The sequence below is a fragment of the Narcine bancroftii genome, chromosome 6, assembly GCF_036971445.1.
Source record: "Narcine bancroftii isolate sNarBan1 chromosome 6, sNarBan1.hap1, whole genome shotgun sequence".
NCBI lineage: Eukaryota > Metazoa > Chordata > Chondrichthyes > Torpediniformes > Narcinidae > Narcine > Narcine bancroftii.
This window is the reverse complement of record NC_091474.1, coordinates 242,854,572-242,878,320: the sequence shown is the minus strand read 5'-3', so window position 1 is coordinate 242,878,320 and position 23,749 is coordinate 242,854,572. Positions and strand designations below refer to the sequence as shown.

Genomic DNA, 23,749 nt, shown 5'->3' with positions numbered 1-23,749 from the left:
CTTTACGGCGCCAGTGACCGGAACCAGGGGTTCAAATCCCATGCTGTCTGTAAGGAGTTTGTATGTTCTCCCTGTGTCTGGGTTTTCCCTGGAAGCTCCGGTTTCCTTCCACCGTTCAAAACATACCGGGGTGTAGGTTAATTGGGTGGCACGGACTCGTGGGCCGAAATGGCCCTGTTACCGTGCTGGATAAATTAAATATAGAACTAGTTTGTGTAGACAACCTGGTCAGCGTGAATGAGTTGGGCCGAAGGGCCTATTTCGAAAACAGAACATACCAGCTCAGTACAGCCCTTAGGCCCACGATGTTGTGCTGACCTATAAAAACCTACTCCACAATCTCACCCCCATCCCACACTCACAGCTCTCTATTTTTCTTACATCCGTGTGCCTAAGAGTGTTTGAAATGTCCCTGTTATTCCAGCCTCCACCAACATCCCTGGGAATGCATTCGAGGCACCCACCACTCTCTGTGTGTAAAAACAAAACTTTCCCCTGACGTCTTCCTAAACTCGCGTCAATTTGTACAGTTCCCCCACTGGTATTTGCTACGGTCGCCCCAGGGGAAGCATGCTGGCTGTCCGCCCCAGCCATTGCCTCCCACAATGTACTCCAGGCACCCGCCACTCTGTGTGTAAACAAAAATAAAATCACCTCTGACGATTCCCTTAAACCTTGCCCCAATCACCTTAAACAGATGTCCTTGGGTGTTTGCTGTTTTCTCCCCAGTAGAAGGGCGCTGGTTGTTCACCCTTTCATTAGACGACGATGTTGAACGACCCTGGTGTGTGTGTGCGTGCACGTACAGAGTGGTGTAGATGGAATAAATACATGGTGCAAGGGCCTTTCCACATCTGTTACAGACAGGCACACGTGGATGTGAGAAAAATAGAGGGCTGTGGGTGCGAGGGAGGGCTAGATTATTGTGGGGTAGATTTACGCAGGTCGGCATAACACTGTGGACCGGAGGGCCTGAATGTTCTCTGTTCTCAGTTCTCTATGTTATGTTCAGTTCCGGTTAGTTATAGATGCTTCAGAGAGGGGGCAGAGGAGATTTTCCAGGACGTTGCCTGGATTGGTCATATCAAGGAAGGTTGAGAAAGCTGGGATGAAGGATGAGAGGTGATTTAATAGAGGCCTGTAAGATTATGAGGAACAGCCAAGCACCTGTTTCCCGACACGACAATAGCATATTACCAGAGGACGTCTGTTTCATGTGAGGGGAGGAAGTTTATGGGAGATGGTAGAAGAACGTTTTTATACACCGGAGTGGTGGGTGACTGGAATGCATTGCTGGGAGTGGTGGTGGAGGCTGGTACAAGAGGGACATTTAAAAGATTCTCAGACAGGTACGTGGATCCAAAAAAAATTAGAGGGCTATAGGTGTGAGAGAGGGAAAGGTTGGATTGTTGTGGAGTAGGTCTACGTAGATGGACACAACATCATGGGCTGAAGGGCTGTTCCCAAAAGGCGATATATATTGTCAGGTTAGTACGTGATGGCCGTAGAACCAATCGATTGTCGGACACAGCCTTTCAGGTGCATTTGGGGAGGGAATCTCCCTTTATTCTCTGAGACCTCCAAGCTTATCACTTGCCCCGACCACTCCATGGGAACCCCATGGTGCTTCGCGACCCAAAACTCGCTGCACACCTTTTGCCAGGCCCAGCATCCTGTCGGCTGTGGCTGAGTGGACCAGCGTCGAGGGGGCTGAACGCTAACCTTTGCCCATGTCCTGCTCTGTCTCCCCGCAGACTGGCTACATGTTCGGCAAAGGGGTCTATTTCGCTGACATGGTGTCGAAGAGTGCCAACTACTGCCACACCTCCCAGGCGGAGCCCGTGGGTCTTGTTCTGCTGGCTGATGTGGCCCTAGGGAACATGTGAGTATCCAGCAGGTCTTCAACGGCCGCACACAGCAATAGGAAATTCCGCAGGTGCTGGGGTCGAATGCAGTACAGGTTGCAGCTCTCTTATCCCCAGCCATTCACTGATGACTTGGAGGAGGAGACAAAATGTGGTGTAGCCAAGTTTGCGGATGACACCAAATTGAGTGGAAGAGCAAATTCTAATGAGGATGTGGAGAGTCTGCAGAGGGATAGAGTTAAGCTGGATGAGTGGGCAAAGGTCTGGCAGATGGAGTACAATGTTAGCAAGAAAAATAAAAGAGCTGAATATTATTTAAAGGTGAAAAACTACAGCCTGCTGTTGTGCAGAGGGACTTGGGAGGGCTTGTGCATGAATCGCAAAAAGTTAGGTTGCAGGTGCAGCAGGTTATTAGGAAGGCAAATGGAATGTTGGCCTTCATCACTAGAGGAATTGAATTCAGGAGTAGGGAGGTCATGTTGCAACTGTATAAGGTACTGGTGAGACCGCACCTGGAGTACTGTGTCCAGTTCTGGTCTCCATATTTGAGGAAGGATACACTGGCTTTGGAGACGGTCCAGAGGAGGTTTACTAGGTTGATCCCTGGGATGAAGGGGTTGACTTATGATGAAAGATTAAATCGTCTAGGATTGTATTCGCTCGAGTTCAGAAGAATGAGAGGAGATCTTATAGAAACATATAGGATTATGAAGGGTATGGATAGGATAGATGTAGGAAGGTTTTTTGAGCTGGCCGGGGAAACTAAAACGAGAGGACACAGTCTCAAGATTCAGGGGAGTAGATTTAGGACAGAGATGAGGAAAAATAGTTTTTCCCAGAGAGTAATGAATATTTGGAATTATCTAACCAGGGAAGTGGTTGAGGCTACTTCATTAAACATATTTAAAATTCGGTTAGATAAATTTTTACATGATAGAGGAATTAGGGGATATGGGGAGAAGGCAGGTAGGTGGAGTTAGGTCACAAATTAGATCAGCCATGATGGTATTGAATGGCGGAGCAGGCTCGATGGGCCATTTTTGGCCTACTCCTGTACCTACTTCCTATGTTCCTATCCAACCTATGTGGTCTGGCAACTCCCATGGACGACACATATGAATCTGCTGCAATTAGTCCAAACTCCTTACAGACAGGGCGGGATTCGAATCCCGGTCCCGATTGCTGGCGCTGTAAAGGTTGACTCTGCCGCCATTAGTATAAACTCCTTACAGACAGCAATGGACTCAAACCCCGGTCCCGATCGCTGGCGCTGTAAAGTGGTTGCATAATAACTTCGCTAATTATGCCGACTCTCAGTATTATTTCCTGTTTTAAGCTTTGTTCTACCTTTTAATATGTTTACATAGGAGGATCCCTTGGGGGACAATTTCTGTTTTCCAGCATTTTCTCTGGTCCGGCAATGGCCAGGTCCCGATGTCGCTAGATTATCGAGGTACAACCTGAGCACAAAAGTGCTGGAGACTCTCGGCAGGTCTCTCAGCATCAAAGGGAAGTAAAAAGACAGTCGACATCCTGGGCCAGAGCCTTCCTCAGGGGTGTTGGGAATCTGGCAGATACTTTACTGAATAAAATGGTGGGGAACCTGGCAGGGGATAATTATTTTAAGTAATTAGCCATAGGACGGAAACAAACCCTTCAACCTATCTAGTCTGTGCCAAATTATTTCTCAGCCTCTTTCCATTCAGCTGCACCCGGACCCTATCCCTCCACTCCCCTCCCATCCACGATTCTATCCAAATTTTTCTTCAATGTTAAAACTGAGGCTGCATTTACCACCTCAGCTGGCAGCTCGTTCCCCGCTCCCACCGCTCTCTGTGTGAAGAGGTTCCCCCTCGTGCTCCCTTTCGCCTTTAACTTTGAGTGCTTGTCTCACCCACCCTCAGTGGAAGAACCCTGCCTGCATTTACTCCATCTCTACCCCTCATCATTTTTGTGTTCCTCTATCAGATCTCCCCTCATTCTTCTACCCTCCAGGGAATAAAGTCCCAACCTGTTTAACCTTCCCGCGTAGCTCAGTTCCTCAAATCCCGACAACATCCTAGTAAATCGTCTCTGCTCTCTTTCAATCTGATTAATATCTTTCCTGTAGCCGGGTTGACCAGAACTGCACACAATACCCTAATGTCTTATACAACTTCACTGTAACATCCCAACTCCGATACTCAATAGAATGGGGGTGGGGGAACACGAATGTCTGCAAGCTCAGAGATTGTAGTGAAAACAATGCTGGAGAAACTCAACAGCTTGAGCCCCTCATTGTGTGCCTACAAAATGTAGGCAGGCACCTGAACAAAATGTGGGGAGGGGCAGGGGAAGGGGCACAGTCCCACAGGCAAGAAGTAATAGGTGGATAAGGGGAAGAGGGGGGATGGCTCTGGGAATGGAGAGGAAGTGGGTGGAGAGCTGGAGGAAAGAAGACAGGGGGAAGGGAAGGGAGGGAGGCAGTTGATGTTAATGCCACGTGGTTGAGCGTGCCCAGATGAAATATTAGGTGTTGCTCATCAAATTTACGAGCGGGCCCTGGTTTGGCAGTGTCCAAGGACAAGGACAGACATGTTGGCACCACTGGAAGGACCTTGTCATTGATGGGGAAGCGAAGTGAGCTCTCCCCGTCTGGTCTCTCCGGTGTAGAGGAGGCCACAGCGGGAGCCCCAGATGCAGTAGATGGCTGTGTTGCTTCACTTGGCAGGGCTGTTTCGGGCCTTGAGTGGTGGTGGTGGTGGTGGTGGGAAGGAGGTGTGGAACTTCTTGTGGTCACATGGGGTAGATACCAAAGGGCAGGGATGAGTGGTGGTCCAGGGGGTCACGGAGAGAGCGGTCTCTGTGGTAAATGGATGAAGGCCAAAATATCTCTGCTTGTGATGCCGCTTTCAGGGAATTCCCACATCTTCCTGTCCTACTGCACTCCTCATTACAGGAGGGATGTGGGAGCTATGGAGAGGGTGGCAGAGGAGATTAACCAGGATGTTGCCTGGATTGGGAAATGCGTCTTACAAAGCAAGGTTAGCAGAGCTGGCACTCTTTGGAGCAAAGAAGAATGGGAGGTGATTTAATAGAGGTTAACAAGATTATGAGAGGCATAGGGTGGACAGCCGGTGCCTTTTACCCAGAGTGATAGTAGCAAATACCAGAGGACGTGTGTACAAGGAAGGGAGGGAAGTTTAGGGGAGAATTTGGTGCCATCTATTATTTTCACACAGAGAGTAGTGGGAGGTGATGGTGGAGGCTGGTACAATGAAGATGTTTAAAAGACTCTTAGACGGTGATGATTGCGAGATAGGGAAGGATTAGATTCTTGAGTTGGTTTATGTTGGGTCAGCTCAACATTGAGGGCTGAAGGGTCTGTAATGTGCTGTTCTGTGACCTCAGTGCCCTACAGTGATGTCCAACTTTCGTTTGTCTTCCCAAAGTACATCTCGCATCTTTCCACGTTAAAATTGGTTGTTTCTGCACTGTAGGAGCTCCGGAGCGGCCCCTGGTTTCAGATTGGAGCAAGAGTCTGGGGGGGTGGGGTGGTCTCTTGGTCAAGGCAGGGGTTTCTGCTGCTGAATATCACCATGGCACCGCCTTACTCAGGGCTGTCTGGCTCTACTCCAGTGTGGAATGTTGGGCCTGGCAGCCGCTGAAGTGCGACGTTTAGGGATTGCTATTGAAGATAGGTGACTGAGACCTCTGCCACTGAAGCCTGCTCTCTCCTTTCCTTCCCCAGGTATGAATTAAAACGAGCCAATCACATCAGCAAGTTACCGAAGGGCAAGCACAGCGTGAAAGGTGAGCATCCTGGTGAGCCGGGAACCCTGTCCCTGATGCCTCGTCTCCCTGCTGCCCCTCCCCACCGCCACGGCCTGTCACTCTCTTCCAATGACCTGCCCAAATCACCTTCTCTCTGACCCCTCAGCCCATTTACTAGCTTCCCCCACCCATCCCCTTTCCTCACTGATAGATCCAGTGGTGATTCCATTCCAGGAAGGGGGTGGGGGAACACTGAATCTCAAGGCAGGAAAAAAAAGCATGCAAGAAAATGATAACGTGTTTATTGTTGTACACGTTATATCATGTAGGTGTGCTGAGAAATTCTTCTCATACACATTGAACCGTGCACGTGTGCTGAGAAATTCTTGTCATACACATTTAAAATGTAGACATACAGCATGGTAACAGGCCCATGAGCCTGTGTCTCCCAATTTACACCGAATGAACCTTCAACCCCTCTACATTTGGAGGGTGCGAGGAAACCCACGCAGATACAGGGAGAAGGTTAAAAAAAACCTTGCAGACAGCACGGGATTTGAACCTGGGTCGCTGGGGCTATTGCAGTGTTGTGTTTACCTTGATATTAACGGTTCTGCATTTTGCAGTGTATACGTGCTCTGAACTTACTGCAGCCAAACAGATATTTGTACAAAATAAACTGTTATTGTAAACTTACTTGAATTTAAAAAGGCGATTTCTGCAGGAGATACATAAGAAATATTCTCATCAATCCTAGTGCAATAAAATAGTGGCACGTTAGTGCAGACTAATAAAAAGGCAGACGTTTGCCCTGCCTCACGGCAGGTCTCATCTCCTCTTCAGAGGCCTCCGTTCCCTGATCTTCCCCATTGAGATATCCCCTTGATAACTCTGGGGAAATAGTCATAGGGCCACAAGAAATTTCCCTCTGGGCAAAATAGAGTTCCAAAGGTTCACCACCCTCGTTCCCATGCACCTCAGAAACAGTGCGGGGGGGGGGGGTCTAATGACAGAGGAGCTCCTGGATCTGGGTATGGGACCCAGTCCCACCCATACTCACCCACCCCCCCCCTTGTCTGCGGGTCAGGCGGTGGGTTGGAGAGAACGGTCCAACAGATTGTCTCCCTGTCCCTCCCCTTAACTCGTTCCACACTCTCACCACTTTCTGCGTTAAGAAGTTTCCACTAATTTCCCTTTAAACATCTCACCTTTCACCCTTAACCCATGTCCTCTAGTTCTTGTCTCCCCCAACCTGCTTGCGTTTACTCTGTCTATCTCCCTCATAATTTTTGTACACCTCCATCAAATCCCCCCCCACCCCCATCCTCCGAGGCTCCAGGGAATAAAGTCCTAACCTGTTTAACCTTTCCCTGTAACTCAGTTCCTGAAGTCTGGGCAACATCCTAGTAAATCTCCTCTGGACTCTTTCAATCTTTTTGATATCTTTCCTGTAGTTGGGTGACCAAAACTGCACACAATACTCCAAATTTAGTCTCACCAATGTCTTATACAATGTTACCATAACATCCCAACTCCTGTACTCAGTACTTTGAGTTATGAAGACCAACATGCCAAAGGCTCTCTTTATGACCCTATCCACCTTAAATATATATTGAAATATGGATTTCTATTCTGGGGCACTTTAAGGTATATGTTCTACTCCTGTTTGGCTGCAGCAAGTGAGAATTTCGGATCCTGTGTCCATTCTACCTGCGTATGTGACAATAAACCCAACGTTATTGTAGTGTCAATGCACCTTTGATGGAGCTTCCTGCTTCTCTCCAGGTGTGGGCAAGACTGCCCCAGACCCTAGTGCCACCATCATGCTGGATGGAGTGGAGGTACCGCTGGGCAAAGGGGTTCAGATGCCTGTCTCTGATTCCAGTTTACTGTACAACGAGTATCCTTCCCAGTCAGAACAGGGGCTAGGGAATGTGTGGGAGCTGAAGAGAGGGGGGACGGGGATTGAAGTGGATACAGGGATGGGGGCTGGGGTGGAAAGGGGACGGGGGCTGGGGTGGAAAGGGGACGGGGGCTGGGGTGGAAAGGGGACGGGGGCTGGGGTGGAAAGGGGACGGGGGCTGGGGTGGAAAGGGGACGGGGGCTGGGGTGGAAAGGGGACGGGGGCTGGGGTGGAAAGGGGACGGGGGCTGGGGTGGAAAGGGGACGGGGGCTGGGGTGGAAAGGGGACGGGGGCTGGGGTGGAAAGGGGACGGGGGCTGGGGTGGAAAGGGGACGGGGGCTGGGGTGGAAAGGGGACGGGGGCTGGGGTGGAAAGGGGACGGGGGCTGGGGTGGAAAGGGGACGGGGGCTGGGGTGGAAAGGGGACGGGGGCTGGGGTGGAAAGGGGACGGGGGCTGGGGTGGAAAGGGGACGGGGGCTGGGGTGGAAAGGGGACGGGGGCTGGGGTGGAAAGGGGACGGGGGCTGGGGTGGAAAGGGGACGGGGGCTGGGGTGGAAAGGGGACGGGGGCTGGGGTGGAAAGGGGACGGGGGCTGGGGTGGAAAGGGGACGGGGGCTGGGGTGGAAAGGGGACGGGGGCTGGGGTGGAAAGGGGACGGGGGCTGGGGTGGAAAGGGGACGGGGGCTGGGGTGGAAAGGGGACGGGGGCTGGGGTGGATGGAACAATGACTGGGAGAGAGTAGGACGGGGCTGGGAGAGAAGGGAACGGGGGCTGGGTTGGAGGGTGTCAGGTGGGGGGGTAGGGGGCTGGAGTGAAGGGGGACAGGGGCCTGGGGATGTGAGGGTGAATGGGGTGAGAGGGAAGGGGACCTGGGGGGGGGGTGAGGATGAATGTAGGGCCAGGGTGAGGGGGAAGGAGGGGTTGAGGGAGTGTCTGGGGGTGAGGGGAAAAGTGGGGTGAGGGGGATGGGGTGAGGGGGATGGGGTGGGGACAGAGAGAACTGAGGTGAAAAGGGGACGGGGCTGAGACAAGAGGAGGATGGTGGCTGAGGGGGATGGGGCTGGGGAGAGGGGATGAGAGGGGGACGAGGCTGTGGGGGAGAGGGAGATGGGTTGGAGAGGGAAAGGGGGAGAGGTAGAAGGGGATGGGGCATATGGGGATGGTCTTTTGGGGATATGAGGGAGTTGGGGTGTGAGGCAGACAGGCTGGGAGAGGGATGGGTGTTGGGGGTGACGGGCTGGGGGAGAAGGACATGTGGGGATGAGGGGGATAGGGCTGAGGACAATGGGTTGTGGGAGGAGGGTGGTGGGGGTGAGGGGGGGCTTGGGGATAGGGTAACAGGGAGAGGGGATTGGAGTTGTGGGGGTGATGGAGTGGAGGATGGTGGGTTGTAGGGGTGAGGGGGGCTTGGGGAGATATGGGGTGGTGGGGGCAGGGTGGCGGGGGTCAGAGAGAGGGGAATGGGGGTTGTGAGGGTGACAGGATGATGAGGGCGGTGGGTTGTGGGGGGCTTGGGGGAGAGATTGTGTGGTGGGGCAGAGTGGCGGGGTCAGAGAGAGGGGAATGGGGGTTGTGAGGTTGACAGGATGATGAGTGTGGAGGGTGGTGTGTTGTGGGGGTGAGGGGGATGACGGGTGAGGGTGACGGCTGTGAGAGAGGGGGGAATGGATGAACAGAAAGTTGAGCTTTGAAAGGTTGGACGGCCAAACCTGAGGCAAGAGTGGCAAACACCAGAGGACGTCTGAGCAAGATGAGGGGAGGTTTAGGGGAGACGCCGGGAGTACTTTTTTTTTTTGCACAGAAACTGGTGGGTGCCTGGAATGTCTTGCCAGGGATGGTGATGGAGGCTGGTACAATACAGACATTCAAAAGACTGTGGCAGGCACATGGATGCCAAAAAAAATAGAGGGTGATGAGTGTAAGGTTGAAAGGGTTTAGATTGTTGAGTAGGTTTACAACATCCTGGGGCGAAGAGCCTGTACTCTGTTCTGTGCTGTAATGGTTTGTGCTCTATACCCCTCCGACCTGATGGTTTGTTTTGTTTTTCCTTCTAATATCTTTTACCTCTGGCCAGTGACCTCTCACCCAGGCGGGGGAGAGGGTGGAATGGTGGTGGAGGAAATGGCTGGTTAGTTATAGGCACAGGAGGTACCATCACTGTGGGACATTGTGAAACGTGTGGGGGTTGTGGTAGGAAGAGGCAGCGTTTCACCGCCCCTTCCTCCCTGTCAGTTGTGGGATAGACGGGAGTGTCTGCAAAGATCACATATCCCCCCCCCACCCCTCTCTTCACACGACCCTATGGAGGGGATTAAGGAAAAGTTCTGACCGAGACTCACTGGAGGTTTGGATCTTTTGGATGAAGCAGTGGAGGGTGGGTCAGGGGACACGAAGGTTGGAGGTGTTGTGGATAGTGTGGTCCAGGTTACAGCAGGGAGATGGACAGGTTGCAAGTGGCAGATGGAGTTCTTGTAAGAGTAAGGTGATGCATTTTGGAAGGTCAAACCAGAGGACAGGATTAATCATTAGATAATTAACATTGTGGAGGAACAGAGGACCTTGGGGTCCAAATCTACATCTGCTCAAGGTTGATAGGATAGTCAAGAAGGCCTATGGTGTTCTGACTGTCGTTAGATGGAGGACTAAGTTCAAGAGCCGTGAGGTAATGTTGCAGCTCTGTGAAATGCTGGGTCGGGTCACCTCATTACAGGAAGGATGTGGAAGCTATGGAGCGATAGACTGCAGACACTGTGTGTTTGGTACAGAGAAGAGGCGGAGGAGATTTACCAGGATGCTGCCTGGATTGGCTAATGGAGCAAGGTTGACAGAGCTGGGGTTTTGGGGGTTAGGGTCAAACATTTACACCAAGGGTGGTGGGGGGAGTGTATTATGTGTCCTGTTGTCGCCTTAACCCACCCTCTGCCAGGTACATCGTCTATGACGTGGCTCAGGTCAACCTCAAGTACCTGCTGAAGCTGAACTTCAAGTACAAGACCTCCCTTTGGTGAAAACACCGTCTCCCTCCGGACGTGGGGAGGGGCGGAATAGGCAACACAAGGTCAGAGGTCGCGCCCTCCCCCAACCCTGTCCCTATGCCAGAGGCGTGGGATGTGGGACACCCTAAAACTTGAAACTGACAAAAGCCATATTTAAGCATTGTTAAATTGAAACAACGCAATTTGAGTCGGGTGAAAATGGTTGAAGATTTTATTCAGCCAGTGAAGTGGCTGAACTAACTGACAAAGCACTGGGTTTATTTGAGAGAAAGGTCATTGGGGTGGGGAATGGGGAGGATTAGAATTGAGAGTGGGGACGATTAGAATTGAGAGTGGGGACGTGTCCTCATTCCTGTAAAGTTTTCTTTGTGTTTGCTTCTATCTTTGTCTCTTATTGACAGGCAATTCTTGTCACTTCTTTACTGCAAGTCTTTTCCTCGAAGTTTGTATCTTTTTTTTCCCATTTTATATGATGCGAAGAATAAAGGCTTAAAGAATCATCCCTGTGTCTGCGTTCATTACAATGCCAGAAGCTTGTTCAAGTTTCACGCGTAAAACACAAAGGTCTGCAGATACAGTGGTTGAAGTAAAAAACACTTCGATGCTGGAGAAACACAGCAGGTCAAACAGGGTCCGTTATTCAGCCATCCTTGACTCAATTGAGTAACGCGAGATCGCAGTTATGTCCGAGGTCACCTCAAAGGCTTAAAAATAAGACCAATGACGATCACAGCAAAGGCTCGTGTCTTGTTTGAGTTGCTGAAAGCAAAAGCTGGACCTGACTAATGTGCAATTTAACACTACCAGTGGATGGTTTCCACGTTTTAAACGCCGTTATTCTTTTATTACCTGTGTATGTATTAAAGGTACTGTACAGTATTTACATTTTATTATCTATCAGCCAGCTCCCCACCATGACTACCAGCCCCCCCACATCTCCATCGGGCACACAAAACTCAAAACGGTCAACCAGTTTACCTATCTCGGCTGCACCATTTCATCAGATGCAAGGATCGACAACGAGATAGACAACAGACTCGCCAAGGCAAATAGCGCCTTTGGAAGACTACACAAAAGAGTCTGGAAAAACAACCAACTGAAAAACCTCACAAAGATAAGCGTATACAGAGCCGTTGTCATACCCACACTCCTGTTCGGCTCCGAATCATGGGTCCTCTACCGGCATCACCTACGGCTCCTAGAAGGTTCCACCAGCGTTGTCTCCGCTCCATCCTCAACATTCATTGGAGCGCTTTCATCCCTAACGTCGAAGTACTCGAGATGGCAGAGGTCGACAGCATCGAGTCCACGCTGCTGAAGATCCAGCTGCACTGGGTGGGTCACGTCTCCAGAATGGAGGACCATCGCCTTCCCAAGATCGTGTTATATGGCGAGCTCTCCATTGGCCACCGTGACAGAGGTGCACCAAAGAAGAGGTACAAGGACTGCCTAAAGAAATCTCTTGGTACCTGCCACATTGACCACTGCCAGTGGGCTGATATCGCCTCAAACCGTGCATCTTGGCGCCTCACAGTTCGGCAGGCAGCAACCTCCTTTGAAGAAGACCGCAGAGCCCACCTCACTGACAAAAGGCAAAGGAGGAAAAACCCAACACCCAACCCCAACCCACCAATTTTCCCTTGCAACCGCTGCAACCGTGTCTGCCTGTCCCGCATCGGTCTTGTCAGCCACAAATGAGCCTGCAGCTGACGTGGACATTTACCCCCTCCATAAATCTTCGTCCGTGAAGCCAAGCCAAAGAAAAAGAGAATCTATGGTATTTAGATGTGTATGTACAATAGAGGTTTAGGTAAATATGTCTTAAGTTGTACAGTATATTTGATCGATTTGCGTCCCCATTTCCAGACTTTAACCTGGACTCATGGATGTATGGCTTCATGTGGCATGTGGCATCAGCTCTCAGCCCATGACCTCTTGGATCCATGTGGAAAAGCCTTTCCACATCAGCTCTATCTATCTTAAACACCTCTATCAAATCCCCTCTCAGCCATCTACGTTCGTAATTTGCTCAATCTCTCCTTGATTTCCAGATGCTGAGACCCAGGCAACATTTTTGTAAATTTTCTCTGCACTCTCTCTATCTTGTAAATATCCTTCCTATAAATCGGTGACCAGATCTGCACACATTACTCTAAATTTGGCCTCACCAATGCCTTGTACAGTTTCATCATTACTTCCCAACTCCTATATTCTATGCACTGATTTATATAGGCAAGCATACTAAAGGCCTTCTTCTGAGTTCGTTCATCTGTTGCTTTCCATAACAATAATCCATTACTCCACATCGTGTTCAACACCTACTTGTGAAGTCCTTATAGGCATCCTTCAAAGTTTTTGCAAAGGCCTGAACTGTCTGGCTTGAGCTGAGCTTTTGCATTTTAAATGAGATCTGTTTTGAAGTGTTTTTATCAAACTAAAGTGACCTAACTGAAAAAAAACCTGCCACAATTTACCTCCTTTAAAACATATCTATATACAAAATAAAATCTGTCACAGAAAACACTGACATTCTTGCTGCAGCTGAACAGGTACAGTTTTTTTTTTAAAAGACCTAAAATTACAACTATAGTATTCTTAATTGAAATAAGAGACAATGGTTCTCTGCCAGGTCCATGGTTCTGGGCAGAATGAAAGGACTAGATGGGCCAAATGGTGTATTTCTGCATTGTAGTGCTTTAATAAACACAAGAATAATAAATATTTGAAGTTATCGTGGTGCAAATAAAAACTGACTGCAATAGAGCATTACAGCACTGGAACAGGCCATTCTGCCCATCTGGTCCATACTGAACTGTTGTCTCATCCCACTGACCTACACCCAGTCCATATCCCAGTGGTTCTCAACCTTTTTTCTTTTCACTCACATCCCACTTTTAAGTAATCCCTGTGCCATCGGTGCTTTGTGATAGGGAAGGGATTGCTTAAGGTGGGATGTGAGTGGGAAGGGAAGGTTGAGAATCACTGCTCTAGACCCAATTGTGCTTGAGAAAAATTGGCCCATTTCCTTTGGAGTTATGAAACCATGCATATAACAAGTCAATGAGGGACAATTCAAACAGTGGTTTTCAAATTTTTCTTTCCACCCAGATCCCACCTTAAGCAATCACTTACTAATCACAGAGCACCGATGGCATAGGGATAACTTAAAGTGGGATGTGAGTGGAAAGAAAAAGGTTGAGAACCACTAACATATCCCGCCCATCCATGAAATTATCCAAATTTTTCTTTAATGTTAAAACTGAGCCCACATTCATCTCTTCAGCTGGCAGCTCGTTCCATTCTCCCACCACTCTTGGCTAATAGTCCCTTGAACCATTTAATCTTTTACCCATCTACTTGAGTTCTTGTCTCGCCCAACATCAGTAGAAAAAGCCTACCTACATTTACTCATGTCTATATCCCTCATCGTTTTAAATCCATCATAATTTTAAATACCTCTAAAAACTTTTCCTTCGTTCTTCACTCCATGGAATAAAGTTCTAACCTTTTTAACCTTTCCTTGCAACTCAGTAACTCAAGTTCCAGCAGCATCTCTATCTTATTGATATCTTTCCTGTAGTTCAGTGACCAAACCTGCACACAATACTCCAGAATTCGCCTCAGTAGCGTGCTGTACAACTTGACCATAATGTCCTGACTCTTATACTCAGTACTTTGATTTATGAAGGCCCCTTTCAGGGGATTGTGTATCAGTATTCCCAGATCCCACTGTTCGATGCAATGGCATCTGATCGTTTACAGTACAAGACCCTTCTAGGGATACCAGTTTTCGGTTAAGGGACCATCTTTAGAACCAGGAAATATACACACCATGTGGCCTCGGTGGGCTGAATGGTCTCCACTGCCAACTCCTGGTCTGTATCCCGCAGTCTGTCTGCCTGCCCAACCTCCTCCCGCTCCGTGCCCCGCAGTCCGTCCTCCCGCTCCATGCCCCGCAGTCCGTCCACCCGCTCCGTGCCCCGCAGTCCGCCCGCCAGCCCCTCCTCATGGTCCGTGCCCCGCAATCCGTCCTCCCGCTCCGTGCCCCGCAATCCGTTCTCCCGCTCCGTGCACCGCAGTCCGTCCAACCTCCACCCCTCCCTCCCACTTCGTGCCCCGCAGTCCGCCCGCCTGCCCTTCTCTCGCTCCGTGCCCCGCAGTCCGTCCTCCCGCTCCGTGCCCCGCAGTCCGTCCTCCCGCTCCGTGCCCCGCAGTCCGTCCTCCCGCTCCGTGCCCCGCAGTCCGTCCTCCCGCTCCGTGCCCCGCAGTCCGTCCTCCCGCTCCGTGCCCCGCAGTCCGTCCTCCCGCTCCGTGCCCCGCAGTCCGTCCTCCCGCTCCGTGCCCCGCAGTCCGTCCTCCCGCTCCGTGCCCCGCAGTCCGTCCTCCCGCTCCGTGCCCCGCAGTCCGTCCTCCCGCTCCGTGCCCCGCAGTCCGTCCTCCCGCTCCGTGCCCCGCAGTCCGTCCTCCCGCTCCGTGCCCCGCAGTCCGTCCACCCTCCACTCCTCCCTCCCGCTCCGTGCCCTGCAGTCTGCCCGCCTGCCCTTCTCTCGGTCCGTGCCCCGCAGTCCGTCCTCCCGCTCCGTGCCCCGCAGTCCGTCCTCCCGCTCCTTGCCCCGCAGTCTGTCCTCCCGCTCCGTGCCCCGCAGTCCGCCCGCCTGCCCTTCTCTCGCTCCGTGCCCCGCAGTCCGCCCGCCTGCCCTTCTCTCGCTCTGTGCCCCGCAGTCCGCCCGCCTGCCCTTCTCTCGCTCCGTGCCCCGCAGTCCGTCCTCCCGCTCCGTGCCCCGCAGTCCGTCCTCCCGCTCCGTGCCCCGCAGTCCGTCCTCCCGCTCCGTGCCCCGCAGTCCGTCCTCCCGCTCCGTGCCCCGCAGTCCGTCCTCCCGCTCCGTGCCCCGCAGTCCGTCCTCCCGCTCCGTGCCCCGCAGTCCGTCCACCCGCTCCGTGCCCCGCAGTCCGCCCGCCAGCCCCTCCTCATGGTCCGTGCCCCGCAATCCGTCCTCCCGCTCCGTGCCCCGCAATCCGTTCTCCCGCTCCGTGCACCGCAGTCCGTCCACCCTCCACCCCTCCCTCCCACTTCGTGCCCCGCAGTCCGCCCGCCTGCCCTTCTCTCGCTCCGTGCCCCGCAGTCCGCCCTTCTCTCGCTCCGTGCCCCGCAGTCCGTCCTCCCGCTCCGTGCCCCGTAGTCCGTCCTCCCGCTCCGTGCCCCGCAGTCCGTCCTCCCGCTCCGTGCCCCGCAGTCCGTCCTCCCGCTCCGTGCCCCGCAGTCCGTCCTCCCGCTCCGTGCCCCGCAGTCCGTCCTCCCGCTCCGTGCCCCGCAGTCCGTCCTCCCGCTCCGTGCCCCGCAGTCCGTCCTCCCGCTCCGTGCCCCGCAGTCCGTCCTCCCGCTCCGTGCCCCGCAGTCCGTCCTCCCGCTCCGTGCCCCGCAGTCCGTCCTCCCGCTCCGTGCCCCGCAGTCCGTCCTCCCGCTCCGTGCCCCGCAGTCCGTCCTCCCGCTCCGTGCCCCGCAGTCCGTCCTCCCGCTCCGTGCCCCGCAGTCCGTCCTCCCGCTCCGTGCCCCGCAGTCCGTCCACCCTCCACTCCTCCCTCCCGCTCCGTGCCCTGCAGTCTGCCCGCCTGCCCTTCTCTCGGTCCGTGCCCCGCAGTCCGTCCTCCCGCTCTGTGCCCCGCAGTCCGTCCTCCCGCTCCTTGCCCCGCAGTCCGTCCTCCCGCTCCGTGCCCCGCAGTCCGCCCGCCTGCCCTTCTCTCGCTCCGTGCCCCGCAGTCCGCCCGCCTGCCCTTCTCTCGCTCTGTGCCCCGCAGTCCGCCCGCCTGCCCTTCTCTCGCTCCGTGCCCCGCAGTCCGTCCTCCCGCTCCGTGCCCCGCAGTCCGTCCTCCCGCTCCGTGCCCCGCAGTCCGTCCTCCCGCTCCGTGCCCCGCAGTCCGTCCTCCCGCTCCGTGCCCCGCAGTCCGTCCTCCCGCTCCGTGCCCCGCAGTCCGTCCTCCCGCTCCGTGCCCCGCAGTCCGTCCTCCCGCTCCGTGCCCCGCAGTCCGTCCTCCCGCTCCGTGCCCCGCAGTCCGCCCGCCTGCCCTTCTCTCGCTCCGTGCCCCGCAGTCCGCCCGCCTGCCCTTCTCTCGCTCCGTGCCCCGCAGTCCGCCCGCCTGCCCTTCTCTCGCTCCGTGCCCCGCAGTCCGCCCGCCTGCCCTTCTCTCGGTCCGTGCCCCGCAGTCCGCCCGCCTGCCCTTCTCTCGGTCCGTGCCCCGCAGTCCGTCCTCCCGCTCCGTGCCCCGCAGTCCGTCCTCCCGCTCCGTGCCCCGCAGTCCGTCCTCCCGCTCCGTGCCCCGCAGTCCGTCCTCCCGCTCCGTGGCCCGCAGTCCGTCCTCCCGCTCCGTGGCCCGCAGTCCGTCCTCCCGCTCCGTGGCCCGCAGTCCGTCCTCCCGCTCCGTGCCCCGCAGTCCGTCCTCCCGCTCCGTGCCCGCAGTCCGTCCTCCCGCTCCGTGCCCCGCAGTCCGTCCTCCCGCTCCGTGCCCCGCAGTCCGTACTCCCGCTCCGTGCCCCGCAGTCCGCCCGCCAGCCCCTCCTCATGGTCCGTGCCCCGCAGTCCGTCCTCCCGCTCCGTGCCCCGCAGTCCGTCCTCCCGCTCCGTGCCCCGCAGTCCGCCCGCCTGCCCTTCTCTCGGTCCGTGCCCCGCAGTCCGTCCTCCCGCTCCGTGCCCCGCAGTCCGTCCTCCCGCTCCGTGCCCCGCAGTCCGTCCTCCCGCTCCGTGCCCCGCAGTCCGTCCTCCCGCTCCGTGCCCCGCAGTCCGTCCTCCCGCTCCGTGCCCCGCAGTCCGTCCTCCCGCTCCGTGCCCCGCAGTCCGTCCTCCCGCTCCGTGCCCCGCAGTCCGTCCTCCCGCACCGTGCCCCGCAGTCCGTCCTCCCGCTCCGTGCCCCGCAGTCCGTCCTCCCGCTCCGTGCCCCGCAGTCCGTCCTCCCGCTCCGTGCCCCGCAGTCCGTCCTCCCGCTCCGTGCCCGCAGTCCGTCCCCGCAGGTCCGTCCTCCCGCTCCGTGCCCCGCAGTCCGTCCTCCCGCTCCGTGCCCCGCAGTCCGTCCTCCCGCTCCGTGCCCCGCAGTCCGTCCTCCCGCTCCGTGCCCCGCAGTCCGTCCTCCCGCTCCGTGCCCCGCAGTCCGTCCTCCCGCTCCGTGCCCCGCAGTCCGTCCTCCCGCTCCGTGCCCCGCAGTCCGTCCTCCCGCTCCGTGCCCCGCAGTCCGTCCTCCCGCTCCGTGCCCCGCAGTCCGTCCTCCCGCTCCGTGCCCCGCAGTCCGTCCTCCCGCTCCGTGCCCCGCAGTCCGTCCTCCCGCTCCGTGCCCCGCAGTCCGTCCTCCCGCTCCGTGCCCCGCAGTCCGTCCTCCCGCTCCGTGCCCCGCAGTCCGTCCTCCCGCTCCGTGCCCCGCAGTCCGTCCTCCCGCTCCGTGCCCGCAGTCCGTCCTCCCGCTCCGTGCCCCGCAGTCCGTCCTCCCGCTCCGTGCCCCGCAGTCCGTCCTCCCGCTCCGTGGCCCCGCAGTCCGTCCTCCCGCTCCGTGGCCCGCAGTCCGTCCTCCCGCTCCGTGCCCCGCAGTCCGTCCTCCCGCTCCGTGGCCCGCAGTCCGTCCTCCCGCTCCGTGGCCCGCAGTCCGTCCTCCCGCTCCGTGGCCCGCAGTCCGTCCTCCCGCTCCGTGGCCCGCAGTCCGTCCTCCCGCTCCGTGGCCCGCAGTCCGTCCTCCCGCTCCGTGGCCCGCAGTCCGTCCTCCCGCTCCGTGGCCCGCAGTCCGTCCTCCCGCTCCGTGGCCCGCAGTCCGTCCTCCCGCTCCGTGGCCCGCAGTCCGTCCTCCCGCTCCGTGGCCCGCAGTCCGTCCTCCCGCTCCGTGCCCCGCAGTCCGTCCTCCCGCTCCGTGGCCCGCAGTCCGTCCTCCCGCTCCGTGCCCCGCAGTCCGTCCTCCCGCTCCGTGCCCGCAGTCCGTCCTCCCGCTCCGTGCCCCGCAGTCCGTCCTCCCGCTCCGTGCCCCGCAGTCCGTCCTCCCGCTCCGTGCCCCGCAGTCCGTCCTCCCGCTCCGTGCCCCGCAGTCCGTCCTCCCGCTCCGTGCCCCGCAGTCCGTCCTCCCGCTCCGTGCCCCGCAGTCCGTCCTCCCGCTCCGTGCCCCGCAGTCCGTCCTCCCGCTCCGTGGCCCCGCAGTCCGTCCTCCCGCTCCGTGGCCCGCAGTCCGTCCTCCCGCTCCGTGGCCCGCAGTCCGTCCTCCCGCTCCGTGGCCCGCAGTCCGTCCTCCCGCTCCGTGGCCCGCAGTCCGTCCTCCCGCTCCGTGGCCCGCAGTCCGTCCTCCCGCTCCGTGGCCCGCAGTCCGTCCTCCCGCTCCGTGGCCCGCAGTCCGTCCTCCCGCTCCGTGGCCCGCAGTCCGTCCTCCCGCTCCGTGGCCCGCAGTCCGTCCTCCCGCTCCGTGGCCCGCAGTCCGTCCTCCCGCTCCGTGGCCCGCAGTCCGTCCTCCCGCTCCGTGGCCCGCAGTCCGTCCTCCCGCTCCGTGGCCCGCAGTCCGTCCTCCCGCTCCGTGGCCCGCAGTCCGTCCTCCCGCTCCGTGGCCCGCAGTCCGTCCTCCCGCTCCGTGGCCCGCAGTCCGTCCTCCCGCTCCGTGGCCCGCAGTCCGTCCTCCGCTCCGTGGCCCGCAGTCCGTCCTCCCGCTCCGTGGCCCGCAGTCCGTCCTCCCGCTCCGTGGCCCGCAGTCCGTCCTCCCGCTCCGTGCCCGCAGTCCGTCCTCCCGCTCCGTGCCCCGCAGTCCGTCCTCCCGCTCCGTGCCCCGCAGTCCGTCCTCCCGCTCCGTGCCCCGCAGTCCGTCCTCCCGCTCCGTGCCCCGCAGTCCGTCCTCCCGCTCCGTGCCCCGCAGTCCGTCCTCCCGCTCCGTGCCCCGCAGTCCGTCCTCCCGCTCCGTGCCCCGCAGTCCGTCCTCCCGCTCCGTGCCCCGCAGTCCGTCCTCCCGCTCCGTGCCCCGCAGTCCGTCCTCCCGCTCCGTGCCCCGCAGTCCGTCCTCCCGCTCCGTGCCCCGCAGTCCGTCCTCCCGCTCCGTGCCCCGCAGTCCGTCCTCCCGCTCCGTGCCCGCAGTCCGTCCTCCCGCTCCGTGCCCCGCAGTCCGTCCTCCCGCTCCGTGCCCCGCAGTCCGTCCTCCGTCCGCTCCGTGCCCCGCAGTCCGTCCTCCCGCTCCGTGCCCCGCAGTCCGTCCTCCCGCTCCGTGCCCCGCAGTCCGTCCGCTCGTGCCCGCTCCGTGCCCCGCAGTCCGTCCTCCCGCTCCGTGCCCCGCAGTCCGTCCTCCCGCTCCGTGGCCCCGCAGTCCGTCCTCCCGCTCCGTGCCCCGCAGTCCGTCCTCCCGCTCCGTGCCCCGCAGTCCGTCCTCCCGCTCCGTGGCCCCGCAGTCCGTCCTCCCGCTCCGTGGCCCCGCAGTCCGTCCTCCCGCTCCGTGGCCCGCAGTCCGTCCTCCCGCTCCGTGGCCCGCAGTCCGTCCTCCCGCTCCGTGGCCCCGCAGTCCGTCCTCCCCGCTCCGTGGCCCGCAGTCCGTCCTCCCGCTCCGTGGCCCGCAGTCCGCCGCCGTCCTCCGCTCCGTGCCCGCAGTCCGTCCTCCCGCTCCGTGGCCCCGCAGTCCGTCCTCCCGCTCCGTGCCCCGCAGTCCGTCCTCCCGCTCCGTGCCCCGCAGTCCGTCCTCCCGCTCCGTGCCCCGCAGTCCGTCCTCCCGCTCCGTGCCCCGCAGTCCGTCCTCCCGCTCCGTGCCCCGCAGTCCGTCCTCGGTCCTCGCTCCGTGCCCCGCAGTCCGTCCTCCCGCTCCGTGCCCCGCAGTCCGTCCTCCCGCTCCGTGCCCCGCAGTCCGTCCTCCCGCTCCGTGCCCCGCAGTCCGTCCTCCCGCTCCGTGCCCCGCAGTCCGTCCTCCCGCTCCGTGCCCCGCAGTCCGTCCTCCCGCTCCGTGCCCCGCAGTCCGTCCTCCCGCTCCGTGCCCCGCAGTCCGTCCTCCCGCTCCGTGCCCCGCAGTCCGTCCTCCCGCTCCGTGCCCCGCAGTCCGTCCTCCCGCTCCGTGCCCCGCAGTCCGTCCTCCCGCTCCGTGCCCCGCAGTCCGTCCTCCCGCTCCGTGCCCCGCAGTCCGTCCTCCCGCTCCGTGCCCCGCAGTCCGTCCTCCCGCTCCGTGGCCCCGCAGTCCGTCCTCCCGCTCCGTGCCCCGCAGTCCGTCCTCCCGCTCCGTGGCCCCGCAGTCCGTCCTCCCGCTCCGTGGCCCGCAGTCCGTCCTCCCGCTCCGTGGCCCCGCAGTCCGTCCTCCCGCTCCGTGGCCCCGCAGTCCGTCCTCCCCGCTCCGTGGCCCCGCAGTCCGTCCTCCCGCTCCGTGGCCCGCAGTCCGTCCTCCCGCTCCGTGGCCCCGCAGTCCGTCCTCCCGCTCCGTGGCCCGCAGTCCGTCCTCCCGCTCCGTGGCCCGCAGTCCGTCCTCCCGCTCCGTGGCCCGCAGTCCGTCCTCCCGCTCCGTGGCCCGCAGTCCGTCCTCCCGCTCCGTGGCCCGCAGTCCGTCCTCCCGCTCCGTGGCCCGCAGTCCGTCCTCCCGCTCCGTGGCCCGCAGTCCGTCCTCCCGCTCCGTGCCCGCAGTCCGTCCTCCCGCTCCGTGCCCGCAGTCCGTCCTCCCGCTCCGTGCCCCGCAGTCCGTCCTCCCGCTCCGTGGCCCCGCAGTCCGTCCTCCCGCTCCGTGGCCCGCAGTCCGTCCTCCCGCTCCGTGCCCCGCAGTCCGTCCTCCCGCTCCGTGCCCCGCAGTCCGTCCTCCCGCTCCGTGGCCCGCAGTCCGTCCTCCCCGCTCCGTGGCCCCGCAGTCCGTCCTCCCGCTCCGTGGCCCGCAGTCCGTCCTCCCGCTCCGTGGCCCGCAGTCCGTCCTCCCGCTCCGTGGCCCGCAGTCCGTCCTCCCGCTCCGTGGCCCGCAGTCCGTCCTCCCGCTCCGTGGCCCGCAGTCCGTCCTCCCGCTCCGTGGCCCGCAGTCCGTCCTCCCGCTCCGTGGCCCGCAGTCCGTCCTCCCGCTCCGTGGCCCGCAGTCCGTCCTCCCGCTCCGTGGCCCGCAGTCCGTCCTCCCGCTCCGTGGCCCGCAGTCCGTCCTCCCGCTCCGTGGCCCGCAGTCCGTCCTCCCGCTCCGTGGCCCCGCAGTCCGTCCTCCCGCTCCGTGGCCCGCAGTCCGTCCTCCCGCTCCGTGGCCCGCAGTCCGTCCCTCCCGCTCCGTGGCCCGCAGTCCGTCCTCCCGCTCCGTGGCCCGCAGTCCGTCCTCCCGCTCCGTGGCCCGCAGTCCGTCCTCCCGCTCCGTGCCCCGCAGTCCGTCCTCCCGCTCCGTGCCCCGCAGTCCGTCCTCCCGCTCCGTGCCCCGCAGTCCGTCCTCCCGCTCCGTGCCCCGCAGTCCGTCCTCCCGCTCCGTGCCCCGCAGTCCGTCCTCCCGCTCCGTGCCCCGCAGTCCGTCCTCGCGCTCCGTGCCCCGCAGTCCGTCCTCCGCTCCGTGCCCGCAGTCCGTCCTCCCGCTCCGTGGCCCGCAGTCCGTCCTCCCGCTCCGTGGCCCGCAGTCCGTCCTCCCGCTCCGTGGCCCGCAGTCCGTCCTCCCGCTCCGTGCCCGCAGTCCGTCCTCCCGCTCCGTGCCCGCAGTCCGTCCTCCCGCTCCGTGCCCCGCAGTCCGTCCTCCCGCTCCGTGCCCCGCAGTCCGTCCTCCCGCTCCGTGCCCCGCAGTCCGTCCTCCCGCTCCGTGCCCCGCAGTCCCGTCCCTCCCGCTCCGTGCCCCGCAGTCCGTCCTCCCGCTCCGTGCCCGCAGTCCGTCCTCCCGCTCCGTGCCCCGCAGTCCGTCCTCCCGCTCCGTGCCCCGCAGTCCGTCGTCTCCCGCTCCGTGCCCCGCAGTCCGTCCTCCCGCTCCGTGCCCCGCAGTCCGTCCTCCCGCTCCGTGCCCCGCAGTCCGTCCTCCCGCTCCGTGCCCCGCAGTCCGTCCTCCCGCTCCGTGCCCCGCAGTCCGTCCTCCCGCTCCGTGCCCCGCAGTCCGTCCTCCCGCTCCGTGCCCCGCAGTCCGTCCTCCCGCTCCGTGCCCCGCAGTCCGTCCTCCGCTCCGTGCCCCGCAGTCCGTCCTCCCGCTCCGTGCCCGCAGTCCGTCCTCCCGCTCCGTGCCCCGCAGTCCGTCCTCCCGCTCCGTGCCCCGCAGTCCGTCCTCCCGCTCCGTGGCCCCGCAGTCCGTCCTCCCGCTCCGTGCCCGCAGTCCGTCCTCCCGCTCCGTGCCCCGCAGTCCGTCCTCCCGCTCCGTGCCCCGCAGTCCGTCCTCCCGCTCCGTGCCCCGCAGTCCGTCCTCCCGCTCCGTGCCCCGCAGTCCGTCCTCCCGCTCCGTGCCCCGCAGTCCGTCCTCCCCGCTCCGTGCCCCGCAGTCCGTCCTCCCGCTCCGTGGCCCCGCAGTCCGTCCTCCCGCTCCGTGGCCCGCAGTCCGTCCTCCCGCTCCGTGGCCCCGCAGTCCGTCCTCCCGCTCCGTGGCCCGCAGTCCGTCCTCCCGCTCCGTGGCCCGCAGTCCGTCCTCCCGCTCCGTGGCCCCGCAGTCCGTCCTCCCGCTCCGTGGCCCCGCAGTCCGTCCTCCCGCTCCGTGGCCCGCAGTCCGTCCTCCCGCTCCGTGGCCCGCAGTCCGTCCTCCCGCTCCGTGGCCCCGCAGTCCGTCCTCCGCTCCGTGGCCCCGCAGTCCGTCCTCCCGCTCCGTGGCCCGCAGTCCGTCCTCCCGCTCCGTGCCCCGCAGTCCGTCCTCCCGCTCCGTGCCCCGCAGTCCGTCCTCCCGCTCCGTGGCCCCGCAGTCCGTCCTCCCGCTCCGTGGCCCGCAGTCCGTCCTCCCGCTCCGTGGCCCCGCAGTCCGTCCTCCCGCTCCGTGGCCCCGCAGTCCGTCCTCCCGCTCCGTGGCCCCGCAGTCCGTCTCCCGCTCCGTGCCCGCAGTCCGTCCTCCCGCTCCGTGGCCCGCAGTCCGTCCTCCGCTCCGTGGCCCGCAGTCCGTCCTCCCGCTCCGTGGCCCGCAGTCCGTCCTCCGCTCCGTGGCCCCGCAGTCCGTCCTCCCGCTCCGTGGCCCGCAGTCCGTCCTCCCGCTCCGTGGCCCGCAGTCCGTCCTCCCGCTCCGTGGCCCGCAGTCCGTCCTCCCGCTCCGTGGCCCGCAGTCCGTCCTCCCGCTCCGTGGCCCGCAGTCCGTCCTCCCGCTCCGTGGCCCGCAGTCCGTCCTCGCCCGCCTCCCGTGGCCCCGCAGTCCGA

The 23,749-nt window shown here is 60.5% G+C and overlaps 2 protein-coding genes across 4 annotated transcripts in view; both read left to right on the top strand.

Annotated features, from left to right (window-relative positions):
* The window catches only part of parp1 (poly (ADP-ribose) polymerase 1), a 56,787-nt gene extending 45,770 nt beyond the window's left edge, over positions 1-11,017 (top strand). For all 3 annotated transcript variants that reach the window (XM_069887834.1, XM_069887833.1, XM_069887832.1), the window contains 4 exons: positions 1,755-1,882; positions 5,596-5,657; positions 7,404-7,518; positions 10,448-11,017. In XM_069887834.1, coding sequence (XP_069743935.1) covers positions 1,755-1,882; positions 5,596-5,657; positions 7,404-7,518; positions 10,448-10,529 — 387 coding nt within the window. In that variant the 3' untranslated portion in view covers positions 10,530-11,017. The remainder of the gene's footprint in view (positions 1-1,754; positions 1,883-5,595; positions 5,658-7,403; positions 7,519-10,447) is intronic.
* A 3,448-nt stretch (positions 11,018-14,465) lies between these two features.
* Positions 14,466-23,749, top strand: part of LOC138737383 (proline-rich protein 36-like) — a 13,909-nt gene continuing 4,625 nt past the window's right edge. The window contains exons 1-15 of the mRNA XM_069888130.1: positions 14,466-14,720; positions 14,975-15,330; positions 15,413-15,700; positions 16,049-16,404; positions 16,514-16,800; positions 17,000-17,241; positions 17,455-17,574; positions 19,682-19,822; positions 20,016-20,159; positions 20,758-20,896; positions 21,248-21,387; positions 21,927-22,058; positions 23,117-23,255; positions 23,471-23,607; positions 23,659-23,743. Of these exons, the coding sequence (XP_069744231.1) occupies positions 14,466-14,720; positions 14,975-15,330; positions 15,413-15,700; positions 16,049-16,404; positions 16,514-16,800; positions 17,000-17,241; positions 17,455-17,574; positions 19,682-19,822; positions 20,016-20,159; positions 20,758-20,896; positions 21,248-21,387; positions 21,927-22,058; positions 23,117-23,255; positions 23,471-23,607; positions 23,659-23,743 (2,961 nt within the window). The remainder of the gene's footprint in view (positions 14,721-14,974; positions 15,331-15,412; positions 15,701-16,048; positions 16,405-16,513; positions 16,801-16,999; positions 17,242-17,454; positions 17,575-19,681; positions 19,823-20,015; positions 20,160-20,757; positions 20,897-21,247; positions 21,388-21,926; positions 22,059-23,116; positions 23,256-23,470; positions 23,608-23,658; positions 23,744-23,749) is intronic.